At 35.5% G+C, this 22,946-nt stretch overlaps 5 protein-coding genes across 6 annotated transcripts; 4 read left to right on the top strand and 1 right to left on the bottom strand.

Moving 5' to 3' along the window:
- The first annotated feature begins 1,422 nt into the window (after positions 1–1,422).
- LOC147925407 (uncharacterized) lies at positions 1,423–5,577 on the top strand. The gene is made up of 3 exons (XM_087492612.1): positions 1,423–1,740; positions 3,046–3,359; positions 5,037–5,577. Exons 1-3 carry the CDS (start codon positions 1,423–1,425, stop codon positions 5,575–5,577), a joined length of 1,173 nt encoding a protein of 390 aa, XP_087348738.1.
- A 5,935-nt stretch (positions 5,578–11,512) lies between these two features.
- LOC147925406 (rRNA-processing protein fcf2-like) lies at positions 11,513–13,510 on the top strand. The gene is made up of 6 exons (XM_087490474.1): positions 11,513–11,720; positions 12,055–12,291; positions 12,377–12,437; positions 12,530–12,607; positions 12,719–12,831; positions 13,237–13,510. Exons 2-6 carry the CDS (start codon positions 12,062–12,064, stop codon positions 13,340–13,342), a joined length of 588 nt encoding a protein of 195 aa, XP_087346600.1. The 5' UTR covers positions 11,513–11,720; positions 12,055–12,061; the 3' UTR covers positions 13,343–13,510.
- Positions 13,511–13,664: 154 nt separating this feature from the next.
- On the top strand, positions 13,665–15,549 carry LOC104750300 (uncharacterized). The gene is made up of 4 exons (XM_010472075.2): positions 13,665–13,851; positions 13,942–14,102; positions 14,187–14,375; positions 14,894–15,549. Exons 2-4 carry the CDS (start codon positions 13,944–13,946, stop codon positions 15,263–15,265), a joined length of 720 nt encoding a protein of 239 aa, XP_010470377.1. The 5' UTR covers positions 13,665–13,851; positions 13,942–13,943; the 3' UTR covers positions 15,266–15,549.
- A 142-nt stretch (positions 15,550–15,691) lies between these two features.
- LOC104750302 (UPF0603 protein At1g54780, chloroplastic) lies at positions 15,692–17,094 on the top strand. The gene is made up of 3 exons (XM_010472078.3): positions 15,692–16,203; positions 16,291–16,483; positions 16,692–17,094. The coding sequence occupies exons 1-3, from the start codon at positions 15,781–15,783 to the stop codon at positions 16,937–16,939; spliced, it is 864 nt and encodes a 287-aa protein (XP_010470380.1). The 5' UTR covers positions 15,692–15,780; the 3' UTR covers positions 16,940–17,094.
- Positions 16,995–20,210, bottom strand: LOC104750301 (GDSL esterase/lipase At1g54790). 2 transcript variants are annotated; one of them, XM_087490473.1, is made up of 5 exons: positions 19,937–20,210; positions 18,095–18,298; positions 17,827–17,993; positions 17,465–17,735; positions 16,995–17,357 (listed from the first exon to the last, which is right to left on the bottom strand). In XM_087490473.1, exons 1-5 carry the CDS (start codon positions 20,172–20,174, stop codon positions 17,089–17,091), a joined length of 1,149 nt encoding a protein of 382 aa, XP_087346599.1. In that variant the 5' UTR covers positions 20,175–20,210; the 3' UTR covers positions 16,995–17,088. The 2 variants fall into 2 exon arrangements, with proteins under 2 accessions (XP_087346599.1, XP_087346598.1); XM_087490472.1 differs by lacking the exon at positions 19,937–20,210 and adding an exon at positions 18,404–18,780.
- Between the last annotated feature and the right edge of the window lie 2,736 nt (positions 20,211–22,946).

Genomic DNA, 22,946 nt, shown 5'->3' with positions numbered 1-22,946 from the left:
GAAACTGAAGGAAATTCTCTACAAAAGTTGGAGAAGGCATGGGAGATTCGGGAGAAAGAAATAGCTGCGAGAGAAAGGATATCGAAGCAGCGACTTCTAGAGAGTCTCATCGGCAGAACTGATTTGTCCGAGCCTGAAATCAACCTGAGAAAGAAGCTAATTGATGAGATGTTAGGATAGTTGGTTATTAATTACTCAAATCCACTGTTTCATGTTTAGTCTATGAATAGTTTTTAATTAGTGGTTGTGTTTAGTTTATGTTTGTGTTTAGTGTATGAATCGAGTTAATCAAACACTATGTATTGTTTTTAATTATTGTTTGTGTTTAGTGAATGGTTGTGTTTAGTTTATGAATCGACTTAATCAATGATATCTCATGCCTTAAAAGAAGTTGTGGTCAGACCATCAAGTCGAAAACAGGACAAGCACATTCTTTGTTAACTAATCGATCATCACTGTTAATTTGTATTGTCTGGTTGTTTATATGCAAGATAGGTTCTGTTTATTTGTATTGTGTGGCTCTTGTAATTGAGTACTCTCTTTTTATCCTTCGCATGTAGCTCGAGATAAATGGTTATTTTCTTATAACTACAGCTAAGTGGTTCTGCTCTTGTTTTCTTTTTCTTGAGTTTTGTTTGATTTTAATTCTTATCTCATGTGTTGTTTGCTTATCGTCGGCAGGTTTACCTTCAGCTCTTCCCATGAACCTGGTGTTCTCACGTCAGCAGAAGAGAACAAAACTCTATGGTTAGTGGTTCTTCTCTTCCCGTGAACGTTGTGATCTCACGTCAATCGTTGGAGAACAATTTTGTCTTGTGTGTGGTTTTTCTCTTCCCAGGAACGTTGTGATGTCACGTCGGCACAAGAGAACAAAATTCTCTTGTTTGTGGTACATGTCATTCCGTGAACACGTTTGTGTTTTTCTTTCCCGTGAACCTGTTTGTGTTTTTTCTCCCCCACTTGTTGTTCAATAAACTTGTATATATAGCAAACGAGAAACAAAAGTCTCTTGATTATAAAAACTCTCATATTCAATCTGCTTTATTCTTAAGTTTCAAATATATTCTCATCCCAAATCTCTCTTAAAAAAACTCATTTCTTATTTTTCATAAAGAAACAATTCTGCTCCCAATTAAATATTTCTAAACATGACATCTCCAAATTTAGATGATGAGTATGATGAAATTTTTGATGAATACTTTGATAGTCTATTTCAAAATTGCCTAGATGATTATGGCAATGATCAACAACCAAATAGTTCAAGGCGACCAAGAGCTTTTGTTGAAAGAGGACGTGAGGAAGGGCACACTCGTTTATGGAATGATTGTTTCAGCAAAGATCTTATTTACTCTCAAGCTAGTTTACGACGTCGTTTTCGAATGAACAAGTCATTGTTCATACGTTTTGTTGATGCATTATCCAATGAAGTACCATATTTCCAACAAAGAAGAGATGCTATGGGAAAGGTTGGGTCTGTCTCGATTACAAAAGTGTATAACAGCCATTCATATTTTGGCATATGGTTGTGCAGCTGATGCGGTAGATGAATACCTCCGCCTCGCAGATAGCACCACAATGATATGCTTGGAAAAATTTGTGGAGGGAATTAAATATTTGTTTCAGGATACATATCTAAGAAGACCTACATCAGAGGATCTCCAACGATTACTAAATCAACGAGAGGCACGCGGATTGTATGCATTGGGAATGGAAGAATTGTCCAACAACTTGGAAAGGACAGTATTCTCGTGGATCTGGAAAACTACAATCGTTTTAGAGGATGTGGCTTTGCAAGATCTCTGGATTTGGCATGCATTTTTTACCTCCAAGTACTTTAAATGATATCAATGTTCTTGACCGTTCACCAGTTTTTGAGGACATATTAGAAGGTTGAGCTCCGAGAGTAGATTACTTTGTCAATGGGCGACATTACGATATGGTTTACTACCTCACTGATGATATACATCCGAAATGGGCAACATTCATCCAATCAATTTCACTTCCACAAGACCAGAAAGCATAATTATTTTCTCAATGTCAAGAAGCTGCCCGAAAAGATGTTGAACTTGCTTTTGGGGTCTTGAAAGCTCGTTTTGCGATTGTTAAAAATCCCGCACTATTTTTGGATAAGGCAAAAATAGGAAAGATAATGAGAGCATGTATCGTAATGCAAAATATTATAGTGGAAGATGAACGAGATGGATACAGTCTGTACAATGTAGCAGAATTCTATTAAGGAGAAGGAAGTGAGACTTCACATGTCGATTTATCATATTCTACAGATAGGATTACCAATCTTAACAATGTGATGGGCGCTTGGAATCAAGTTCGTGATAGATTGATAGATCGACGGTTGAAAGCTGATTTGGTTGAACATATCTGGCAAAAATTTGGCACAACTCAAATTTAGACCGATATTAATTATGTTATTCATAGCGCTTTCATATGTTTCTATCATTCTATGTTTTTTTTTTATTGTATTCAGTTTTAATTTTTTTTTTGAAGTATTGTAATATATGTTTTGAAGTTTTATAATGTAATATATTTGTTTTTTTAATAAATGTATTCTACTATACCTACACTTTCTAGTTTTATTTTCCTAATATTGCATACATTATATAACCAACATTTATAAGATTATCAAATATACTTAAAAACACATTTTTAACAAAAATTATATAAGACGTCCATGTTTAGGGATGACTAATGGGAGGAGAAAAAATAAAAACAAGAGAGTGAAGATCTAAACTTAGATTAGTATTATTTTTAATATTATTAAAAGATAGAGACACTGATTTGAGGATGACTAATGGGCATGCTCTTAATGTCTACGGAAGATTCAACAGCTAGCGAAAAAATGTTTGGTGGGAAAACGGTGCTTTTGGGGGAGATTTCTGTCAAATACTCCCAGTAATAACACATGGGACAAGAGCAGATACAGTTTTAGCGTCTATAAGCAAGTTATATATATGGGAGGCATGCAACATATATCACTTAGAAAAAAACATGAGACTACGCCAGTTAGAAACAGGTTTTGCTACTTAGTTGCTAAGTGTAGGCGATGGAACAGCCCCAAAGTGCGATCATAACAAGGAAAATAAGAATGACGAAGGACAACAAGTGATCATTGGAAACAGCTTCCTTCTAGAACCTAGTGGAGATCCACTGCAGCAAATTTCTCAAACATCAAGAAAGCCACAACTCGCCCTTCAAAGCAAAACTGAAGCCCTAACAGAAAGTGTTATTCTAACTCCAAGGAACAAAACAGTCGAAAAAATTAATACATACATGTTAGCAGAAGTAGAAGGAGAGTTAAAGGAATACTTCAGCTATGATAGCATTGAAATATGTTCTTTTCTGTGGGTTTGGAAATACTTATGAATGTATGAATGATGCAATCAAACAACAGACACAAGTTAAGACCAAAGATATATGATCAGGTGGAATGCAAGAGGTTTCAATTACTCTTATGCAGTTGCAGTATAAGAGATGTCAATCCATAATGAGTATGATGCAAGCAATCAGAATGTGAACACTTATCTAAGTTAAGTCAAATATGAAAATGGTTTTATACTAACAACCTACTGACAATAATGAAATGCAGAATGTAAAACTACTAAGATAACAGACTAAATGCAAGACAATAACTAAAAAAAAGATGTGCAATGAAACATGAATGAAACTAGAAAGATGCAGTACATAAAACTAAAACTTGGAAATGAACTCGAGCAAGCACTCGATAGTATGCTCGTTCGAGTACAAGGTCAAGTGGAAAGCTACGAAGAACAGAACCAAACAGAAAGAAGATGACAATAATCAAATAGATAAATCAATAAACACAGAATGTCCTAGGGATGGATTCATTGGCTGGACTTAAGCTATAATAACCTAAACTGATCAACAAATCTCAATCAACAGTGAGCTATCTCTAGACAATGATCCTCTAATACTTGTTAATCCATTCTCATGACAATAACAATCAAGCTTTGATACTCCTAGACCTAGTTCTCACTAGCTATTACATATAAAAGCAGGCATTAAAGATCCAGATCATCATTTGTCAAAAACCACCCTATACAACCAATCTCTTGGGATAGGCACAATAATCTCTAGCATTAGCTTTATCTAACAACTTAAACATTGGTATGATGATGAGAAGCTTAGGATCTGTTCTTACCCTCTCAGATATAAGAACAGCATAGAGCATACATAATCTAGAAGAGATATTTAAACAATCAAGCTTGATCAGTCTAAGCTACCATAACTCTCATCCAGCCTAATCCATGTCTAAGATCATAACACACTACTCAGATGAACAAAACATGATGAACAAAATCATAAACCCAGAAATCAATGAAACTTGCATGATTAGAAAGATAAGATGAAGATCTACAACTTTGTTCAAAGAAATAAACTCAGATTCTCAATACCCAGAAAGTTACAAAAGCAACAAAGTATGAAAATCTAAGGAAAAAACTCAAAAGTGGCTGATGAAGTAAACAAAAAGATAAAATTCCTAAAAAGATAAAAACTAGGTTTTTGTGATATTTGTCTCCCTAAAGTGGCTTGTCAGCGGCCATAGAGTACAAGGAGTTTATATATGAAGGAACGGAAGCCCTAAAATGGCTAGAAGACAAAATAAGAATGCAGTTCGGTCAACTCAACCATGTGCTCGGTCGAGCTCATGGTCGAGTCAGGTCTTCTTCTGCTCCTTTCAGTCGGTCGAGTCCCTCTCCTCACACGGTCGAGTGTCTGGTCGAGTGTGGTGGTCGAGTGGACTTCCGAACCTTGGTTCTCTTCTGCTCTAGCTCCTTTGTCTACTTCAATTGATGGCTCCACTCTCCTCCAGCACTTCTCCATGCTCCATTGGGTCCTAAATCACTTGTTTATGCAAGAAACAATGAAATGAAATGCAAATATACTCTAATGCATAAACCGCCCTAAAACTACTCAATGATGACCTAACAAGCTAGTAAAATCATGCAAAATGTGTAAATAAACTAGGGTAAGACAAGGTAAAATATATGAACATCAAGCATCAGCAAGGCGGATAGAATCGGGGCCGACTATGAAGCATCATACCCTATGGAGTATTTTAACTCCCTAGAGTATCAAGGCATGCCGAAACATAAGTTAAGTTTAAAACTTGGCGTCCCTACAATGGTCATGAGGAACATTAATCAAAAAGAAGGTCTATGCAATGGCATGAGGCTAATAGTCACAAAAAGGGGAGACCGAGTCATTGAAGGAAAAATACTCACTGGTACACACGCTGGAAATAAAGTACTACTACCGAGGATAATTTTGTCTCCACCAATTTCTGACCACCCTTTCACACTAAGGAGAAGAAAATTTCCAGTACGAGTATGTTACGCAATGACAATAAACAAAAGTCAGGCTCAAAGTTTGAAATCAGTTCTACTCTACTTACCTAGACCAGTCTTCAGCCATGGCCAACTATACGTAGCTCTATCAAGAGTAACATCTCCTGAAGGCCTAACCATTCTACAAGAAGAAGATGCACACAAAGATGGAGTCAGAAACAACGTCTATCAAGAAATCTTCAAAGATATCTAGACATAACATGGTTAGAAAACTACATAACACACTTATTTTAATACAAAACTATGAATCATCAACCTAACAATCTTACATAATACACAAACATGCCATCAAATACCACTTGAAGACATTACAATCATACAAGATGGAGCAGCATAACTAAACCACCAACATATAGGTATTTTCAAATAACTTTTAAAAAAAAATCTCCAATATGTTCATAGGTACTCATAAGAGGATAATCTCAATGCAAACCAGAAAAATCAACTCCCACTCGCAGGAACAACCACAAGGAAGTTCTTGTGGCAGGAATCGTGGAGAGTAGATGGGTGAATAAGAGATACAAGTATAGAATCACAAAAGGAAGGAGAGAGAGATATCATACATCTTCACAGTCAACCAGACCACAAAAGTCGACCTACATTTTTCTGTAAACGAAACTAAACAACTTTCTCTTTATTCTCCCATTAGGTGTCCCTAGACTATCTAAAGCGTGATTTAACAAAAAAGCCCAACACATACATACATTTATTCAAATAGCAACATATTCATAATTTCCCAGCAACCAGCTACACTTTCACTATAAATGGTTAAGCTGAAGCATCATAGGCACTGATGTGGACATCAAAACTGAAGATCCTCTACTTCATCAAGAGTCTCTTGAGCACGCCCCTAACTACACCAACCCACACAAGATCATGCTAATTCATCTAAAAGATGACTTTCCTTATTTGGACTCAATCGCATTAAAACAGCAACATCTCTTTACCAACCTTATTGGTCACGAATTTGAGATCCTCTACACCTTCAAGAGGCTTCTAAGAGTGCACAATTTGATGCCCAAGTTGTCTAGATACAAGGAACCTCCATCCTTCCCTCATTTAGCCCAAATCGAGCATTTAAAACCATTTCAATCAAGCATCTGATTGATTTATCATTAAGCTTGATTTATTTGTATTTATGTTGATTTATTTTCTTATTTATTATCTTAGAATAGCTATGCACGAGCCTATAAAAGCTCAGCTTATTCCATTGTAAAAAGGACCATTGAATTTGAAAGAAATAAGAAAAACAGAGAAGTTTCTCACTTTTGAAGCTTAGGCTTTGTTTGATTGTCATTTCTATTGATTCCTTTAGAAAACAAGTGGGATCTTTATCTTTGTGTGTGATTCACTTAGATATTGATTTGTGTTCTTATCACAAAGTCATTTCGCAACTTTGTGTGACGAACTTCAATCCATCATTCATCTACATCATATCTGAGTTAGTTAGAGAGGTCCTTTAGACCAGATATCGACTCACTCCTATTTTGGCTCACATCATTTTGGTATCAGAGCTAAAATCGCTTATCTCTTATTGTTTCATTTTAGATTTATTTGAAAAAAAAAATCATTTTTATTTTATTTAAATTATTTTTTAAAAAAATAGTACAAAAAAAAATTCTTTTTTATTTGCTGAATTTCAGTTTTATTTGAATAAGAAATATATATTTTAATTTTATTTTATTCATTTTAAAAAAATACAAAATAACTTTGTTTTGATTTGTTGAATTTCAGTTTTATTTGAAAAAAAAAATTGCTTTGTTTTCATTCAATTTTTCAATATAAAAAAAAATGCAAACTTTGGTTTTAGTTTTGAGGACAAATCCTTTTCAAGAGGGAGAGTATGATGTGGACATCAAAACTGAAGATCTTCTACTTCATCAAGAGTCTCTTGAGCACGCCCCTACCTACACCAACCCACACAAGATCATGCTAATTCATCTAAAAGATGAATTTCCTTATTTGGACTCAATCGCATTAAAACATCAACATCTCTTTACCAAACTTGTTGGGCACAAATTTGAGATCCTCTACACCTTCAAGAGGCTTCTAAGAGTGCACAATTTCATGCCCAAGTTGTCTAGATACAAGGAACCTCCTTACTTCCCTCATTTAGCCCAAATCGAGCATTTAAGACCATTTCAATCAAGCATTTGATTGATTTATCATTAAGCTTGATTTATTTGTATTTATGTTGATTTATTTTCTTATTTATTATCTTAGAATAGCTATGCACGAGCCTATAAAAGCTCAGCTTATTCCATTGTAAAAATGACCATTGAATTTGAAAGAAATAAGAAAAAACAGAGAAGTTTTCTCACCTTTGAAGCTTAGGCTTTGTTTGATTGTCATTTCTATTGTGTGTGATTCCTTTAGAAAACAAGTTGAATCTTTATCTTTGTGTGTGATTCACTTAGATATCGATTTGTGTTCTTATCACAAAGTCCCGCAACTTTGTGTGGCGAACTTCAATCCATCATTCATCATCCTATCTGAATTAGTTAGAGAGGTCCTTTAGACTAGCTATCGACTCACCCCTATTTTGGCTCACATTAGACACCCAAAAAAAACATAAAAAACAACCTCAAATACTGGCTCATATCCAACTTCACCGAATCCAAATCTCAAAGGACCAAAATACAACAACAAAAAAAAACCATGCTCGGGAGTATCTGCATTCAATTGAGTCGGATCTCAGAACAGTAGAACACACAATCAAAAAAACTAAACAAAACAGATTCAACAAAAACCAAAACAAAAAACTTAATCAGCCGGAACTCAACACACTTCTGGTCCAAACAAAAGTAAAAATGAAAATATAAACAGGGAAAAATGCAAAAGGAAAAAAGGCCAACGAACTATTACAATTAAGTGGGCTTCGGCCCTTTAATCAATGAAATGTTTAAAAAACAACTCACCATCTATAAACAAGAAACAACTTGACACTAACCCTACAATGATAACCAAACATACCCTACACCTCTAAATAGTTCTAACCCCAACACAAGGGGCCTCCAACATTACAAATGAAATGCCCTTATTAATATTTAAACAACATGATTTATCTTAAATTCAGTAGCTAAGAACGACTTTCGTTTAGTCGGATGGGTTTCCCCCAGTATATATGATCTTAAATTCAGTAGCTAAGAAGAACTATTAAACTACAAATAAAAAAAACGCATCAACAAAACTCATTGAATATTACTACTAGTAAATAGAAAATTAACAGCAAAGAATGAAAAAAGAATTCCAAAAACCAACAGTAACCAACACAAAACTCAAGACTCCAAACGACTACAGCAACATATATATAAACAAACACTGTAATGCAATGAACAAACAAAATAAGAAGAACAAAAAAAAAACCAAAAACATGGGAGATGCACAAAATCTCCAATGTACTTTTTCATATGAAACTATCAGCTCTACTAGGCAAAGATCCAATGAAATCATCTTCACGATCCCTTACACTCCAAACAAAAAAAATCAACTCCCAAACACCGATCCAAACCACATCATCCACATCCCTTACACTCCAAATGACAGCAACCCTACACCGCCAACCTTGAGAAGCAACCTCCACTATCTTCTAACATACCATGAAATTGAAGAGAACGTGGCAACAAGAATGACAACAAGGTTCCTCCAATTCCTTATTGTAGTTCAAAGAACCGAACATCAAAGAGGTAGGTTTATTGTTATATATTTCACATTCACAGATTACAACTTGCATGCAAATACCATAATCGCACCGATGTACTCATTGCGGATCTAGAGAACTCCAAAAGACAACCAACAAAATCTGAAAAAAATGAAGCATACACTATTTGTCTAGAAACATTCAAAGGTCACGATGATGTCAAACCCCTCAAATGTAACCACATCTATCACCATTAATGTGTATAATCACATGGTTGTATGCAAACAAAAACTGTCCGCTGTGTAGGACAAAAATGGTCTAAATAGTATTTTTTTTTTCATTTTATCAAAAACTTTATTATATCATTCACAACTACAAAATCTAAAACCACATGGTTGTATGCAAACAAAAACTGTCCTATAGGACGAAAATGGTCTAAATAGTTTTTCTTTTTTTTTCATTTTATTAAAAACTCTATTCTATCATTCACAAAACTCAACATCTAAAACCAAAAAAAAAAAATTTATTTACAATAATCCAAAACTTAGAGAAAAAAATATGATATTGCGTAACTTAAATATAAAAAATAAATAAAACATAAACAAAAATTTTTATATATAACATCAGATAACAAGAAAAATACTTAGATTCACCTTTTGTATTCACCCCCTCCCCGCTCAACCAATCAAAATGTTCTATCTAATATTTTATTTTAAAAATAAATCAAAATTAAATTAAAAAGCAAAACAAATTTCTGTATACTTTTATTTAAAGAAGGTTAAATATTGGCTTGGTTTAGATTTTACAATTAAACGAGTTTATATATCGGTTTGGATTTATAAATGAGAATTCGGGTTTAGATTTTATAATTAAAACGAAATTATATGTCGGTTTGGGTTTATAAATGTGATGGTTAGGGTTTAGATTTTACAATTAGAACGAAATTATATGTCGGTTTGGGTTTACAAATGTGATGGTTAGGGTTTAGATTTTACAATTAGAACAAAATTATATGTTGGTTTGACTTTACAAATGAGATGGTTAGAGTTTTAGATTTTACAACTAAAATAAAATTATCTATCGGTTTGGATTTATAAAACACCATATTAACTTTTTATTTTATAAGGGGATGAAGGAAGAGGTAACCGTTGTGTATCTTAGATAACAATTCCTTAAAAGATAATTCAAATTAAAACCCGCCCGGTATAAACTAGTTTACAAAAAAAGAAGAAGAAGAAAAGCTTAAATAGTTTCAGTGCCTAAATAGAATAAAATCAGATATTCATTCATAAACACATTTTGGAAAAAAATCTAAAAAAGCCGTGATTTCCCCAAAGCTTCGCTTCAAAAAAAAAACCACCGATCTTCACCATATCCGGCCGGCGTCGACCTCTCTAACGTTGATCGGTTGATTGCTTCTCTTAATCTTATGTATCTTTTCCTTTCTACATAGATTACGTTAGTGTTATTGGGCTTTGAAGAATCCCAAGTCATCTTCTTTCTCGTTTCCTTAGCCCCGATCCTTCCACAGATCTCGATTTTATCATCCTTTTGGTATAGGTTGTGTATCATTAATACACAGACATCATCAATCTTGGAGAGAATGATAGATCCGACTTCTGCTGTTCGGTTTAGTGGAGTTTGGGAACAGAGGGATCGTAATCTAACGATGAGTTTGATATCATCGTTCCATTTTCTGTTTCTCCTTCCTTTCCATTCGGGGAGTATAATTCCGACCCTAATCTGGCCACAACACAAAGGTTCTGGTGTCGGCTCCTTTCCGTTTTCTACCGGTGATTGTCGTTTCATCTTCGAAACGGGTCGCTATGTTCATCAAAGAGGTCATGCCTCTAGTTTGGATCTCTCCAATCTGAGAAAGAGAGATCCATTTTTGGGTTTGGGATCCAGGAAAATATGATTGCGATACTAGCGTTAACGGGAAGAAATTATGGTCTCCAGTCATTACTCTCCACATATGCGTAATTGTTTGTGCGATGAAGATGTGGTTCATTGTGAAGATCTCCAATGACGTCGTTGGTGTGAGATGTTTAATAGGATGGAATTACACTAGTAGCAAGCCAAAATTTCTGATGCAAACAAGGACAACGATACAGACTAATTGGTATTGGATTGTCAAGATTCCAAAACTTTTTCTAAAAGCAATAGGTTTTTTCTATGTGATGTGGAGTTTCAACCAAAGAATGCCAGTACGGCATACATATCACATTCCAGTAGGATGGTTTATGAAGAAGGAATATACGACGAGTAAGGCTTATTTGAAGGAAGCATCGTCAATTTCACTTTTTCATGCTTGCTATCTTCACTATATGGCACATATTTCTGCTTATGTAATAAAATTGTTTTTGAAGTTTTGTATTGGTTTGGTACATGTTGTATAATACTCAATTAATTAATAAAAGTTATTGGAAGGTGAAAAAAAAAAAAAAGAATAGCTTAAATACGAGACAATATAGAGCAAATTGGGCTTAAACACTAAGCCCACGAAGGCCCACTCTACACTTCCGGTTTGTATCATCTCTCCAATCTCATCGATCTCTAACCCTAAAAATCCAGTCTCCATCTCCAGTGAACTCCATTGATCTCTAACACTAAATCTACTAATCCCTCGTTCACTGTCTACAGCTTTTGCATCGGCCAAAACCCCTTTGAAAGATTTCTCGACAAGCTGATTTGAGGTAACTCTCGACAAGTTTCTGAGTTTTTGTTTCTGGAGTTGCAAATCAAATTGTTTTCTCTTGTCTTCTCACGCTTCCAGTTCCAAGTTCAGATTATATTCTGTGTTTTGCTCTGCTTCGAACTTCAAAATTTTGTTTTTTTTTTTTTTTTTTTTCTTTCTACCCTAGTTGGATGGAGGCCGTTTTGAGTTACTTTACTTTGACCTTTATCTGTTGATGATGTTGATATAATGATGATGTTATTTTGATTACGATCATTGGTTAGCTTTGGTATTGATTTCCTCATGGTTCATATTTTCTGAAAATTGGGTGAAATTTACTTTTGTCAATGTAGAATAATAATGGCAGAGACTAGTAAACCATTGATCGGTCTTAAATGGGAACCAAAGCTTCCAGGCTTATCCTTAGACTTGAAAACTGCTGGTTCCACTCCAAGGAAAAGAGCTGAAAGCACTTCTCTCTGGACGTCTAACTCAGAACTTGTTGATGGTCTTTGTCTTCCACCTACTGATCCAAAGAAGATTAACAAGATGATTAGAAAACAACTCAAAGACACTACTGGTTCAGACTGGTAACTTTGCTTCCCACCCACTCTGATTATATTGCTCCCTTTTTGTTTGTGATTTAAATTGTGTGTTTTTCAAAACTGTGCATAGGTTTGATATGCCTGCTCCAACAATGACTCCTGAGTTGAAAAGAGATCTTCAGTTGCTTAAGGTAAAGTAGCTTCTTTGCTTTGCTTTTTTTTTTTTTTTTTTTTTGTTGTTGTCTATTTTGGTTTCGACGTCCTAACACCTTTCTAATTGTAGTTGAGAACTGTAATGGATCCTGCTCAACACTACAAGAAGGCTGTTACGCGGTCTAAAATAGCTGAGAAATATTTCCAGGCAAGTTTCAAGAATGGCAAACTAGATCAAAGACATGAATTTTTGTTTCGGCTTTTGTCTTAACACCAACTCTTGTTGTTTCCTATGTGTCAAAAAAAATATATAAAACAGATTGGCACAGTAATTGAACCATCTGCAGAGTACCATAATAGATTGACAAAGAAGAATAGAAAAGCTACTCTTGCTGATGAGTTGCTGTCAGATCCCAAAGCTTCTCAGTACAGGTTAGTTACTTCCATTGTCAATTCAGAAACAATGTATAGGAAAAAGCTTAAATTCTGTATCACAAACAGTAGCGTGTCTTTTTCGGTTAACTGGTTGCAAAACCTTTAGTTTGTGATACGTTGACTTAAATTCTTCTAACTCTGGACTTGATAATGGAATTGGAAGTATGTGGCTATGTTAAAATCTTAGAAGTTTTTAGCCCTTGGCCTGGTGTGTATAATGTTTGTTTCACTTCCATCGCTAACGTTTCTGTCAAGTATTATGATAGGTATTAGACTGGTAGTATAAATGTGTGGTTTATGTATTCAAATAGTGTATTGGGAATTTGTGTCTTTAAGAATTGAGATGTTGTAGCTAAGAGTCTTTGCTAAGTGAATGTGTTTGTGCTGATTATGGTTTTACAGGAAGCGTAAAGTTAAGGAGATTGAGGAGAAGAGTAGAGCTGTTACGAATAAGAAATGGAAGAAAAAGGGAAACCAATCCAAGAACACAAAGCAAAGAAGAAACTGAGTTACTTTTGTTAGAGTGTATGATCATTAGTTTTGGGGACACATTTGTCTATTTTGATCAATAGTATTGGACACACTTTTCTTGTGGTGGTGCTATAGATTCACCTGACGATTGTAACGACTCTTGTTGTTTATGAGCTTCGCTTAAAAATGATTTGTGTTACTGAAACTGGTGCTCTTATGTCATGTATTTCTAAAACTAAAACCTTGTCTAGAGCTACTAACTGGGACAATGGTTTCAGCAAGACTGGTGTAATTGAGTCCTAGTTTATGTCATATGTTTTAAAAAACTCACATATGAACCAAAAAGAAAAATGCCCTATATAAACCATCAGCATCATCAGGGAGTTAATGTAACATATCTTAAAGTTTTGGGGCTATTGGTGGATTATTTTAAAGTATAGTGGTCAATTATATAATACAAGAAAAAAAGTTTTGCCTCATCGACGCCGTCGTCCATTGGTGTAGACAGTTCCATCAATTAGGGTTTTCGTCGGCCGGCACTTCCAGGTGATCCGATAAAGTTTCGATGATATCTTCTATCAAAACCCTAAATTTATCGAATACGAATACGAATTGATTTGAAATCTTTCCCCATAGGTATGGGTTCGCATGAGCAATCTCCGGAGCAAAGTGGTTCGAGCAGTGTTGTATCTAAGAAAGTTTCTGAGATTTGGCAGCGGATGAACGAAGGAGTTCCAAATAAGCGGTTCAATTTTGTCGCATCAACCGCTTTGCCCGCTACAAAACCAGCTAATAACGTGAGATTTGTCTTCATTCTATCTCTCTCTTTTGCGTTTTGAATGTTATGTTTTGGGATTTTGAATATTTTCTTATGATTGTAGAATTGGAAAAGTTATCTTGGCGTGGATGGGAAGAAGAAGGATCATTGCGTTTCGAATGTAGCAAAGGAAGATAGTGTTTTGAATCATACTTGTAGTGAGGAGGCTAAGAGTATTGCTGCTGCTGCTTTAGCTGCTGTGAGAAACGCTACTGCAACCGCTGCAGCTGCTTCCAGCCGGGGAAAGATTGAGGTCAGTTGTTTCAATTTATGATATTTTATAACAGCTCTTTAGGATTGAAATCTCTTTGTCAAGTTCAACTGTAGTTTGATTGAACCTTTTTGATCTGCAAATAAAGCTCGCTATTGTTTAAAATCGAAGTAACTTATCACTTGTTTGGAACTAGGATAAAATATAGTTTGTTCCAACCTTTGTGATTCGTAAATAAAGTTTGCTTTTTTAGAAAAAGATGTGTTTTGGCTCGGTATTGTTAGAGATCCTATCAGCTCTTTGGAAGCAAGAAGATGATTTGAGGACTAGAATCTCTGTCTCAAGTTAATATGTGGTTTGATTGAACCTTTGCAATCCGTAAATATAAACCGTGGATTTTGTTTGAGTTTGTGTATTGGTTCCGAATTGATGGAATCTAAGAACATGTCAGCTGTTTGGAACTAGGAAGAATGGATGGTGTGGTTGGACTAGAATTTAATTAGTTGCACTTGGTGAGCATTCATTTGGTTAATGTATATGTTCTTCTCGATCACTTCCAGATAACTGAGGTTAAAGACTTTGCGGGTCAAGAAATCGAAGTAAAGCGGTTAGTGGAAGCGGATTCAAAAGAAGCACTGGACCGAGGAAACAAAGGCTCCTCCTCCTCGGCAGCGCCGTCAGCGGTTGATGCGGTTCTTGAGCAGATAAAAAAGAAACAAAAGCTGAGTGTTTTGGACAAGACGAAGAAAGACTGGGGAGAGTATAAGGAGGAAAACAAAGGTGTCGAAGACGAGCTAGATAAGTACAAGAAAAGCTCAGACAAGTATCTCGACAAAGTCAGTTTCTTGGAGAGAGCTGATTACAGACAGTTTGAGAAAGAGAGAGACGCTCGTTTAGCTCTTCAGTCCAAGAGAAGACACGATGATGTCTGAAATGTGACCACCGACTCTTTTAACCTTCTTCTTCTTCTTAATTCTGCTGTAAGTAATCTTGTTTTCTGCTCTGTTGGAGAAGTGATCTTAGCAAGACTTTTCTCAAGTGATTTGGTCTCATTCTTTGCAGAGTCTAAACCAATTCCTCGTTTTCTTGGTTGATTCGTATTTATCTTTTTTTTTTGTCGCTCGAGTTAGGATTAAGAAAAAAAATTCTAATGGCATTTCATGTTTATACGAAATAATTAATTTTTGATATCTATATTCATGGGTGGTTTATTTAATTTTTCATAGTTTTTATAGTATTCGATAGCTTTAATAATAGTCAACAACAAAGCGCCACGTAGGAGCATAGTTAAGTTCTGTTGGCACAAAAATGTGGTGGAAATAAAAACATTATCCAGAAAATCTAACATTTCGACCAATCCTTCACTTCCTTTGACGATCCAAAACAGAAGACAAGAAAATGCATCAAAATCTCCATCTCTGAAACTCAAAACTCATCTCTGAACTCAATGGAGACCCTTCTCTCCCCTCGTGCACTTTCTCCTCCTGTCAACTCCAAACCCTCGTCCACTCTCCAGACAAAACCCACTTCACATTCCTTGTCTCTTTCATCAAAACCCACCACATTCCCCGGTCCTAAACACCTCTCCTTCACCCGGTCCACTAAACAGGAATCGAGAAATTGGTTAACAGATGCAAAGCAAGGACTAGCTGCGTTAGCTCTATCTCTAACACTCAGTTTCTCACCTGTTGGCGCTGCTTTAGCCTCTGAGTTCAATATCCTCAACGACGGTCCTCCAAAAGACACTTACGTAGTGGACGACGCTGGTGTTCTAAGTCGAGTGACGAGGTCAGATCTTAAGAAGCTTTTGTCTGATCTTGAATACAGAAAGAAACTGAGACTCAATTTCATCACTGTCCGAAAGCTCACTGTGAGTTTTTTTTTTTCCTTGTTCCTATAAATTTTTTTTTTAGTAAACCGGAAGTTGAACTGGAACCGGTTTGGTTAAATTATGCAGAGTAAAGCAGATGCTTTTGAGTATGCAGACCAAGTTTTGGAGAAATGGTATCCTTCGATTGAAGAAGGTAACAACAAGGGTATTGTTGTTTTGATCACAAGTCAGAAGGAAGGAGCTATTACTGGTGGTCCTGCTTTCATTGAAGCTGTTGGTGAAAACATTCTTGATGCTACCGTCTCTGAAAATCTTCCCGGTATGGTTGGCTCTCTTGGTCTAGTGTAGTGTTAGGGTTTTGATGCAGCATCTAGTGCACAAAACTAGTGGTCTTCAATCAGGCTTTTGGTTCGGATTTTTCGGTTTATAAATAATAGTTACCAAAGAGTCTAGTGTTAAAATCATGATAGTAACTATGTTGAATTTGAGTTGGAACTGATAAGTATTTGAATTGTATGGTGGTGCAGTACTAGCAACGGACGAAAAATACAACGAGGCAGTATACAGCAGTGCGAAAAGGTTGGTTGCAGCAATAGACGGTCTCCCAGATCCTGGGGGTCCGGCAGTGAAGGATAACAAGAGAGAATCAAATTTCAAGACGAAAGAAGAAACCGAAGAGAAGAGAGGACAGTTCAGTCTTGTCGTTGGAGGATTACTTGTAATTGCCTTTGTAGTTCCCATGGCACAGTACTTTGCTTATGTCTCCAAGAAGTAAAAGTAACTCAGGTTCACTCTCGTAAACCAAACCGATCAGGTCAGAACTCAGGTTATTTTGTTACGGTTTCTTCATATATTGGTTCATTTGAGCAATATAAAGTAAATAATGACAGAAAACTAAAGGATGAATGAAACCAACAGCATTTTCTAAAATTTTAAACTTAGAAAAAATGGCATTTGGTCTGAAAACGGTGGATCGGAATACTTCCCGGTTAATATTTGCGATGACACGAAGTTGTTTGCGGCTTCGGTATAGTGAATTCCATCCCAGTTTATGTACTCGGAACTGTCGTTGCAAGCTTTGGCCGTTACTGATATCCCATCAATGACTTTAGTTTGGCCACATGTAATGCGGCTATCGTAGTTTAAGGGCGCCCCTCCGACTCCACAACACGCCATTAACGGATTTTCAAAACCTAAAACAATCAAAATTTTGTTATAACCAACATCCTCAAGAATCAAGATGGTGAAGATTTATATGTAGTTTGGAAATTTAAATTATATATAGCGACAAAATGCTTACCAAATCGGGAATAATTAGCGATGAGGTTAGATTTGATAGAGAAGATATCAACGTAGGTAACATTTGAATCAGGGAACTGGGCTTGAATTTTTTTGGACAGAGCATGTAGTTGAAGGTTGAATAGTTTGGCTGCTTGGTTATGGGAACTAACACAACCAAACTCACCAAGCTTTGTTGGATCTGTCCCAAACTTGGCAATATTTTGAGCCAAACATCCCAAAGGCCCTGTGTTGTGTATCCAAAAGTTTCTGCCACCTTCATCATACAGCCTCTGCCAAATTAAATTTTCAGAAATTGTTAGTCAAGTTTGCATGAGTCGGTCTGGTATTTAACGAAAATAAAAGTTAACAATAGTGGTTTACCCTGAGTCCAACTTCAAAAGTTTCAAGAATGGAAGGAATAGAGGCAAGAACTTGGTCAAGAGACTTGGAGTAGAAGGCACCAGCTATATCATTTTGGCCTATGTCAATCATGTATAGTCCTTTTGAATAATAATCAAGTGGTGGTAAGTACTTTTCATATCTCCTTCCTACCAAATCATCAAAAACAATATTTACTTCATTTACACATCATATAATGTATACGCATCCGTCACATCTCACCAACAACATATTTTCAAATCAACCCCACCTGTTTTAGAAAGTAGTTCAAGTGACCTAGTTTTGAACCGGATGAACTGAGAGATTTGAAGATCAAAGGAGAAGGGAGAGACCGATGTCGGGTTTGCGGGAAGAATGGTGGATCCTGCTGCTGCAAAGTTACACCCTTTTTTGAAATTTGGTAAACCTAATGAATCCAAATATGGATTTAGAAAAGGCATGTCCATTGCATCCACTGCACGCAACACAAAAAAAAAAAAAAAAAATACATCAAAACATATGGTATGAAGAGAATACCAAATCAAAGAAGCCATTTCAATGAGAATAACATCATGTATACATAGGAAATCTACAATAAGACGGCCATCACAATATCTTCCCGAGGGAAGGTTGAAGTAAGTTTGGCCATAGGGAGGATTAACATTTTCAATCCCGGCGGATATGAGATTGCCCGTGTCGGAATTCGAGTCCCCTAAGTTGATGATTGCCGGATATTTTAGGATTGTAGAGAGAGATGAGGGCAAGAAGGAAACGAATATGAAGAGTACAATGGAGAGATTGTTTACTATGGGAGCCATTGGGATAGAAAACAAACAGCCATATCATTTGTAATCAAGCCAACAATATAAATTGTCTACAACAACTTTGAAACTTTTCGTTAATATTTTATTTATATTTATTTAATTTGAACGCAGGTCCGATTCAAAAATGTAAAATATAAGATTGCTTTGACGTTGCTTCGTAAGAAAGGTTTGTTTCAAAAAAAATCGAGATTAAATTAGAGGCATCATTAGTTTGGACCGTTTGGTACCGAACGAAGAAAATTGGACTCGTACGTTAGTGTCCTTGAGTTTTCATCAAAATTTAGCTAATGAGAGAGTTAGATTGTGCCTTTTTTTTTTTTTTTTTTTTTTTTTTTTGTGGATTGCAATTTCGATGACAATAACCATGTACATTTTTTTTTGTCAAGATAACCATGTACATTATAAACTAAAGTATATAATCAAACTTTGCCCAAAAAAAATGTATATAATCAAACAAGAAATTCTTTAATTAAAACATATAGATATAAAATTTTATAATTTGTGTTTATTCTTACGGTTTGCAAATGTTATTTTAATTATAAAAAATGAGATTTTATGTTTTAATTCAAGAGAAATTCCTTTAAATACCACTTTTTTTCCAAAAATATCACATTTTAGTTTTTTTTTCCAAAAATACCACAATTTTTTTTTTCCAAAAATATCACATTTTAGTTTTTTTTTTCCAAAAATACCACAAATTTTTTTTTCCAAAATTACCACAAACACAAAAATTGATTTTTAAGGATGTAAATTTTTTTTTTAGGTTTGGGTTGACACATTTAGTTTTAGGGTATAGTTTTTAGGGGTAGGGTTTAGTATTTAGAATTTAGGAATTAGTTTTTAGTATTAGAATTTTAATTAAATCATGTGGTATTTTGGAAAAATTACATTTTAATGGTATTTTTGGAAAAAAAAAACTAAATTGTGGTATTTTTGGAATAAAAACCTATTTTAGTGGTATTTATGACAATTGCCCTTAATTCAATCTAAACGATTTCTTTTCCCTTCAAATTAGTGGATTGATGAGTATGAGTAGGTTCAAACAAGAAATTATTTTATTTATTTATATAAATATAAAGTATGATTGATGAGTTCTATATATCTAGCTCTCTCCTTTTACAAAACTAACAAAAAATTTAGTGCAACATGACTACATGACCGAGTTACCTGAATATGTAAACTCAACTGGTTAAAATAAAGTTGGTGTAAGAAGACACGGTATCCAGTACATAAAACTGTTGAATACTATTATAAAAGAGACATTATAAACTAGAAAGGATCGGACTTACTGAGAAAATCTATAAGGAGACGTCCATCGCAGAATCTTTGAGAAGATGTTTTGAAGGAATTTTGTCCGTAAGGAAGGTCTAGACGAATTCCGAGGCCAGCAACTAGATCACCGGTATCGGAATTGGAATCTCCAAAATTAAAAGCAGAAAGATAATTGAAATCAGTAGAGTTCGAATTCTGTATATACATGATAAAAAATAGGATGACATAGAAAATTTTCATCTTAGTTATATTCATGAGCTCTTTATTTGTTGTTTTAAATTGGCTTTGAGATTTATAGTTTCTATTTGTCCATGTCTTTTTTTATATGTGTTGATGCTTTAAATTGCGGAAAGAGGAAAACACTATACAAGCAAGATTGTTGCTTTGAATCTCGCTTGCAAGTCTTAATTACTATCTCTGTATACATTTATATGATGATGACTCAGACGAACACATTTGATTGTCAAGTAAATTAGCAAAGTTTTCTTACAATAGTTTCTTACCCTTACATTAACCATTTCTTTCCGACCTTTGATGATATGCTTGAATGAGATATTTTCCGTTAAAAATTGTACATATATAGAAAGATAAAAAAATTGTTGAAATGTTGATCAACAAAATTATATATATATATATATATATATATATATATATATATATATATAATATATAAGAATACTGAGAGTTACAATTTTTAGAAAAACATATGAATAAGTCTAGAATGAGCACACCTCAAACCAACGCCATATGCAAAAACTTGAAAACATACGAAACAACAACGCATATCTTCCAATAAAGTTATTTACTCTATTATTAAGGAACTTAGGAGGGAATGGAAGAATGTTGCTGAATAGTTTTTAGGGTGAATGTCACTTAAACCCACTTTGGGAGTGAATTCTGTCACAAAAACACACTTTCCACTCATGCTATACTTTTCCAAGTTTTTTGCTTATGTGTCCACTTTCTTTTTACTTTTTTGCCCTTAATAACAACTTACCTCTCTTCTTAAAAGTTACCTTACTTACCTATCTTTGTTCTCCACCGTTGGATGTATTCTCCTTGTTAGATTTGAAGATTGTTTGTGGATAGGAGACAGAAGTTGAATGTAGGGTTTGTGTCCCCGTGAACGAAACATGGCTGCGCAGGTAGGGTTTACGTTGTGTGGATAGGGTCGTATTAATGCAACTCTGTTTGATGTTCGTGGATGGGTTTGATATCTTCCTTTGATTTGTGATGCAGGGTGAAGATCCAAGTTTTTGTGTGGTAATATCCGGTAGCTGGAGCTGTTCTGACGACGGCGTTTGGGGATTCAAAGTTGACAATAAACTTCTCTCTCGTGTTGTTCCACTGTCTTCGACCACAACGTTAGGAGAGTTAGAAGTTTCTGTCGTTGGTGAATTCGGATTGGTGGAGAAGAAGGCTAATCTGAGTTACTGCATACCAACGTTTATGGATTTGACGACGGGGGTGAGGACGCCTCCGGTGGTTGTGACAACGAATTTAGGACTTCAGTATTATATTCAGATGCTTAGTCAGAACTGTGGGTTGAATTTATTTGTAACATTTGAGGATGTTAAGAAGAGAGGAATGGGTAAGGTCGCTGAGGTTTCCGATTGGGGAGAGCTTAGTCGGAAGAGACGTAGTTCGTGTTCTTCGTTTGGGCTTAGTAACAGCGGTAGTGAAGAAGGGTTTTTAGGGGAAGCCTCAACAGCCGGTTCGAAGCCATTTTCTTTTGAAACAAGCCAGGTCGATGAAGATTTTATCGCTGAGTTGGCAGAAATAGAGGGAAAGCTGAAGGGCAGTAAGGGTGTAGAAGATGGGGTTGGTCGTGGGATGACAAGTACACAATTTGGTTGTGTTGAAAAAATTGACGGTTTGGAAGATAGTTTTGAAGATGTAGACGAAGAAGAAGAATCTGTTTTAGCCGATGTAGCTGTGAGCCCAAGGAGCTATGATAAAGAGTTTTGGGGGAATTTCATTGGCGATCAGTTTGGTCGGGTGAACGTGGTGGAGGTTATGTGTAACACAAATTCCTGTTTTGATCACACTGTCTTAGTTAACGGATCTGTTCCTTTCAAAGAGGAGAATAAAGTGAGGACAACTGGTGGTCTGGAACAGGTTGGCGAATTTGTTGATGTAACCACGTGGACAGGTGGTCGTGGTCAGGGAGTTTCAACTAAAATGGATGGTCGCAGGCTAGAAGATATAGATGACGAGGAGTTTGAAATTCCTCCTCTGTTTGACGACACAAATTATGTTAGTTCTGAAATACCGGATCTTGATTATGAGGATGATGGGAAAGGTATCTATAAGGGTCAGGTTTTTGCCAATAAAGAGGATTGCCAGATAGCTTTAGCTATATACGCCATCAAGAACAGGTTTCACTTCACGCAGACGACGACCAAGAAAGAGTCGTTTGTAGTTAGTTGTTCTGGAGCTAGGTGTGACTGGTGGATATGTTATGTTGTTTGCAGAGTAATGGACTCGTGAAAACTAAAGTGAATCGTTGTGGTAGGTGCAAAGAGATTGGACACAATCGAACTAGTTGTTCGAACCCGTTGCCTTGAGGATGAAGGTAGACAGCCTGGCGGTAGATTGGGAGAGCTCTGTTTTTTGGGTTATTCTTGGGGTGAAGCTATCCGGATTAGGAGCGGATAGTAGTCAATTGGAAGTGTCCAGATATGTTGTTTTTTGTGGATGTAATTGGGAACACTGATGCTTACATTGCTACCTTAGAAAATACATAAGGTATCCATTCCATCTTGTTTTAATGGATATGGTTTGATTTTGGGTAGTCATTAACGGTTTTTTTTGGTGTACTCTATTGGATTGTAATCTAAAAGAAAGGTTAGTAACCACGTTGTTAGTTTGTTATGGTTTGATGTGTATTTAAAAGTAAAATATTATGAGGTTAGGATTTCAGAATCCACGCTTTAGTATCCATGTGGATTATATTATGCGGAAACGCAGACGTGATATAATCCATGTGGATATTAAAAATGTTGAGAATAACAGAGCATAATTCAT

Source organism: Camelina sativa, chromosome 16, assembly GCF_030686135.1.
Source record: "Camelina sativa cultivar CO46 ecotype springtype chromosome 16, ASM3068613v1".
Classification (NCBI taxonomy): Eukaryota; Viridiplantae; Streptophyta; class Magnoliopsida; order Brassicales; family Brassicaceae; genus Camelina; species Camelina sativa.
Note: the sequence above shows the minus strand (reverse complement) of the source record. Positions and strands in the feature narration are given on the sequence as shown.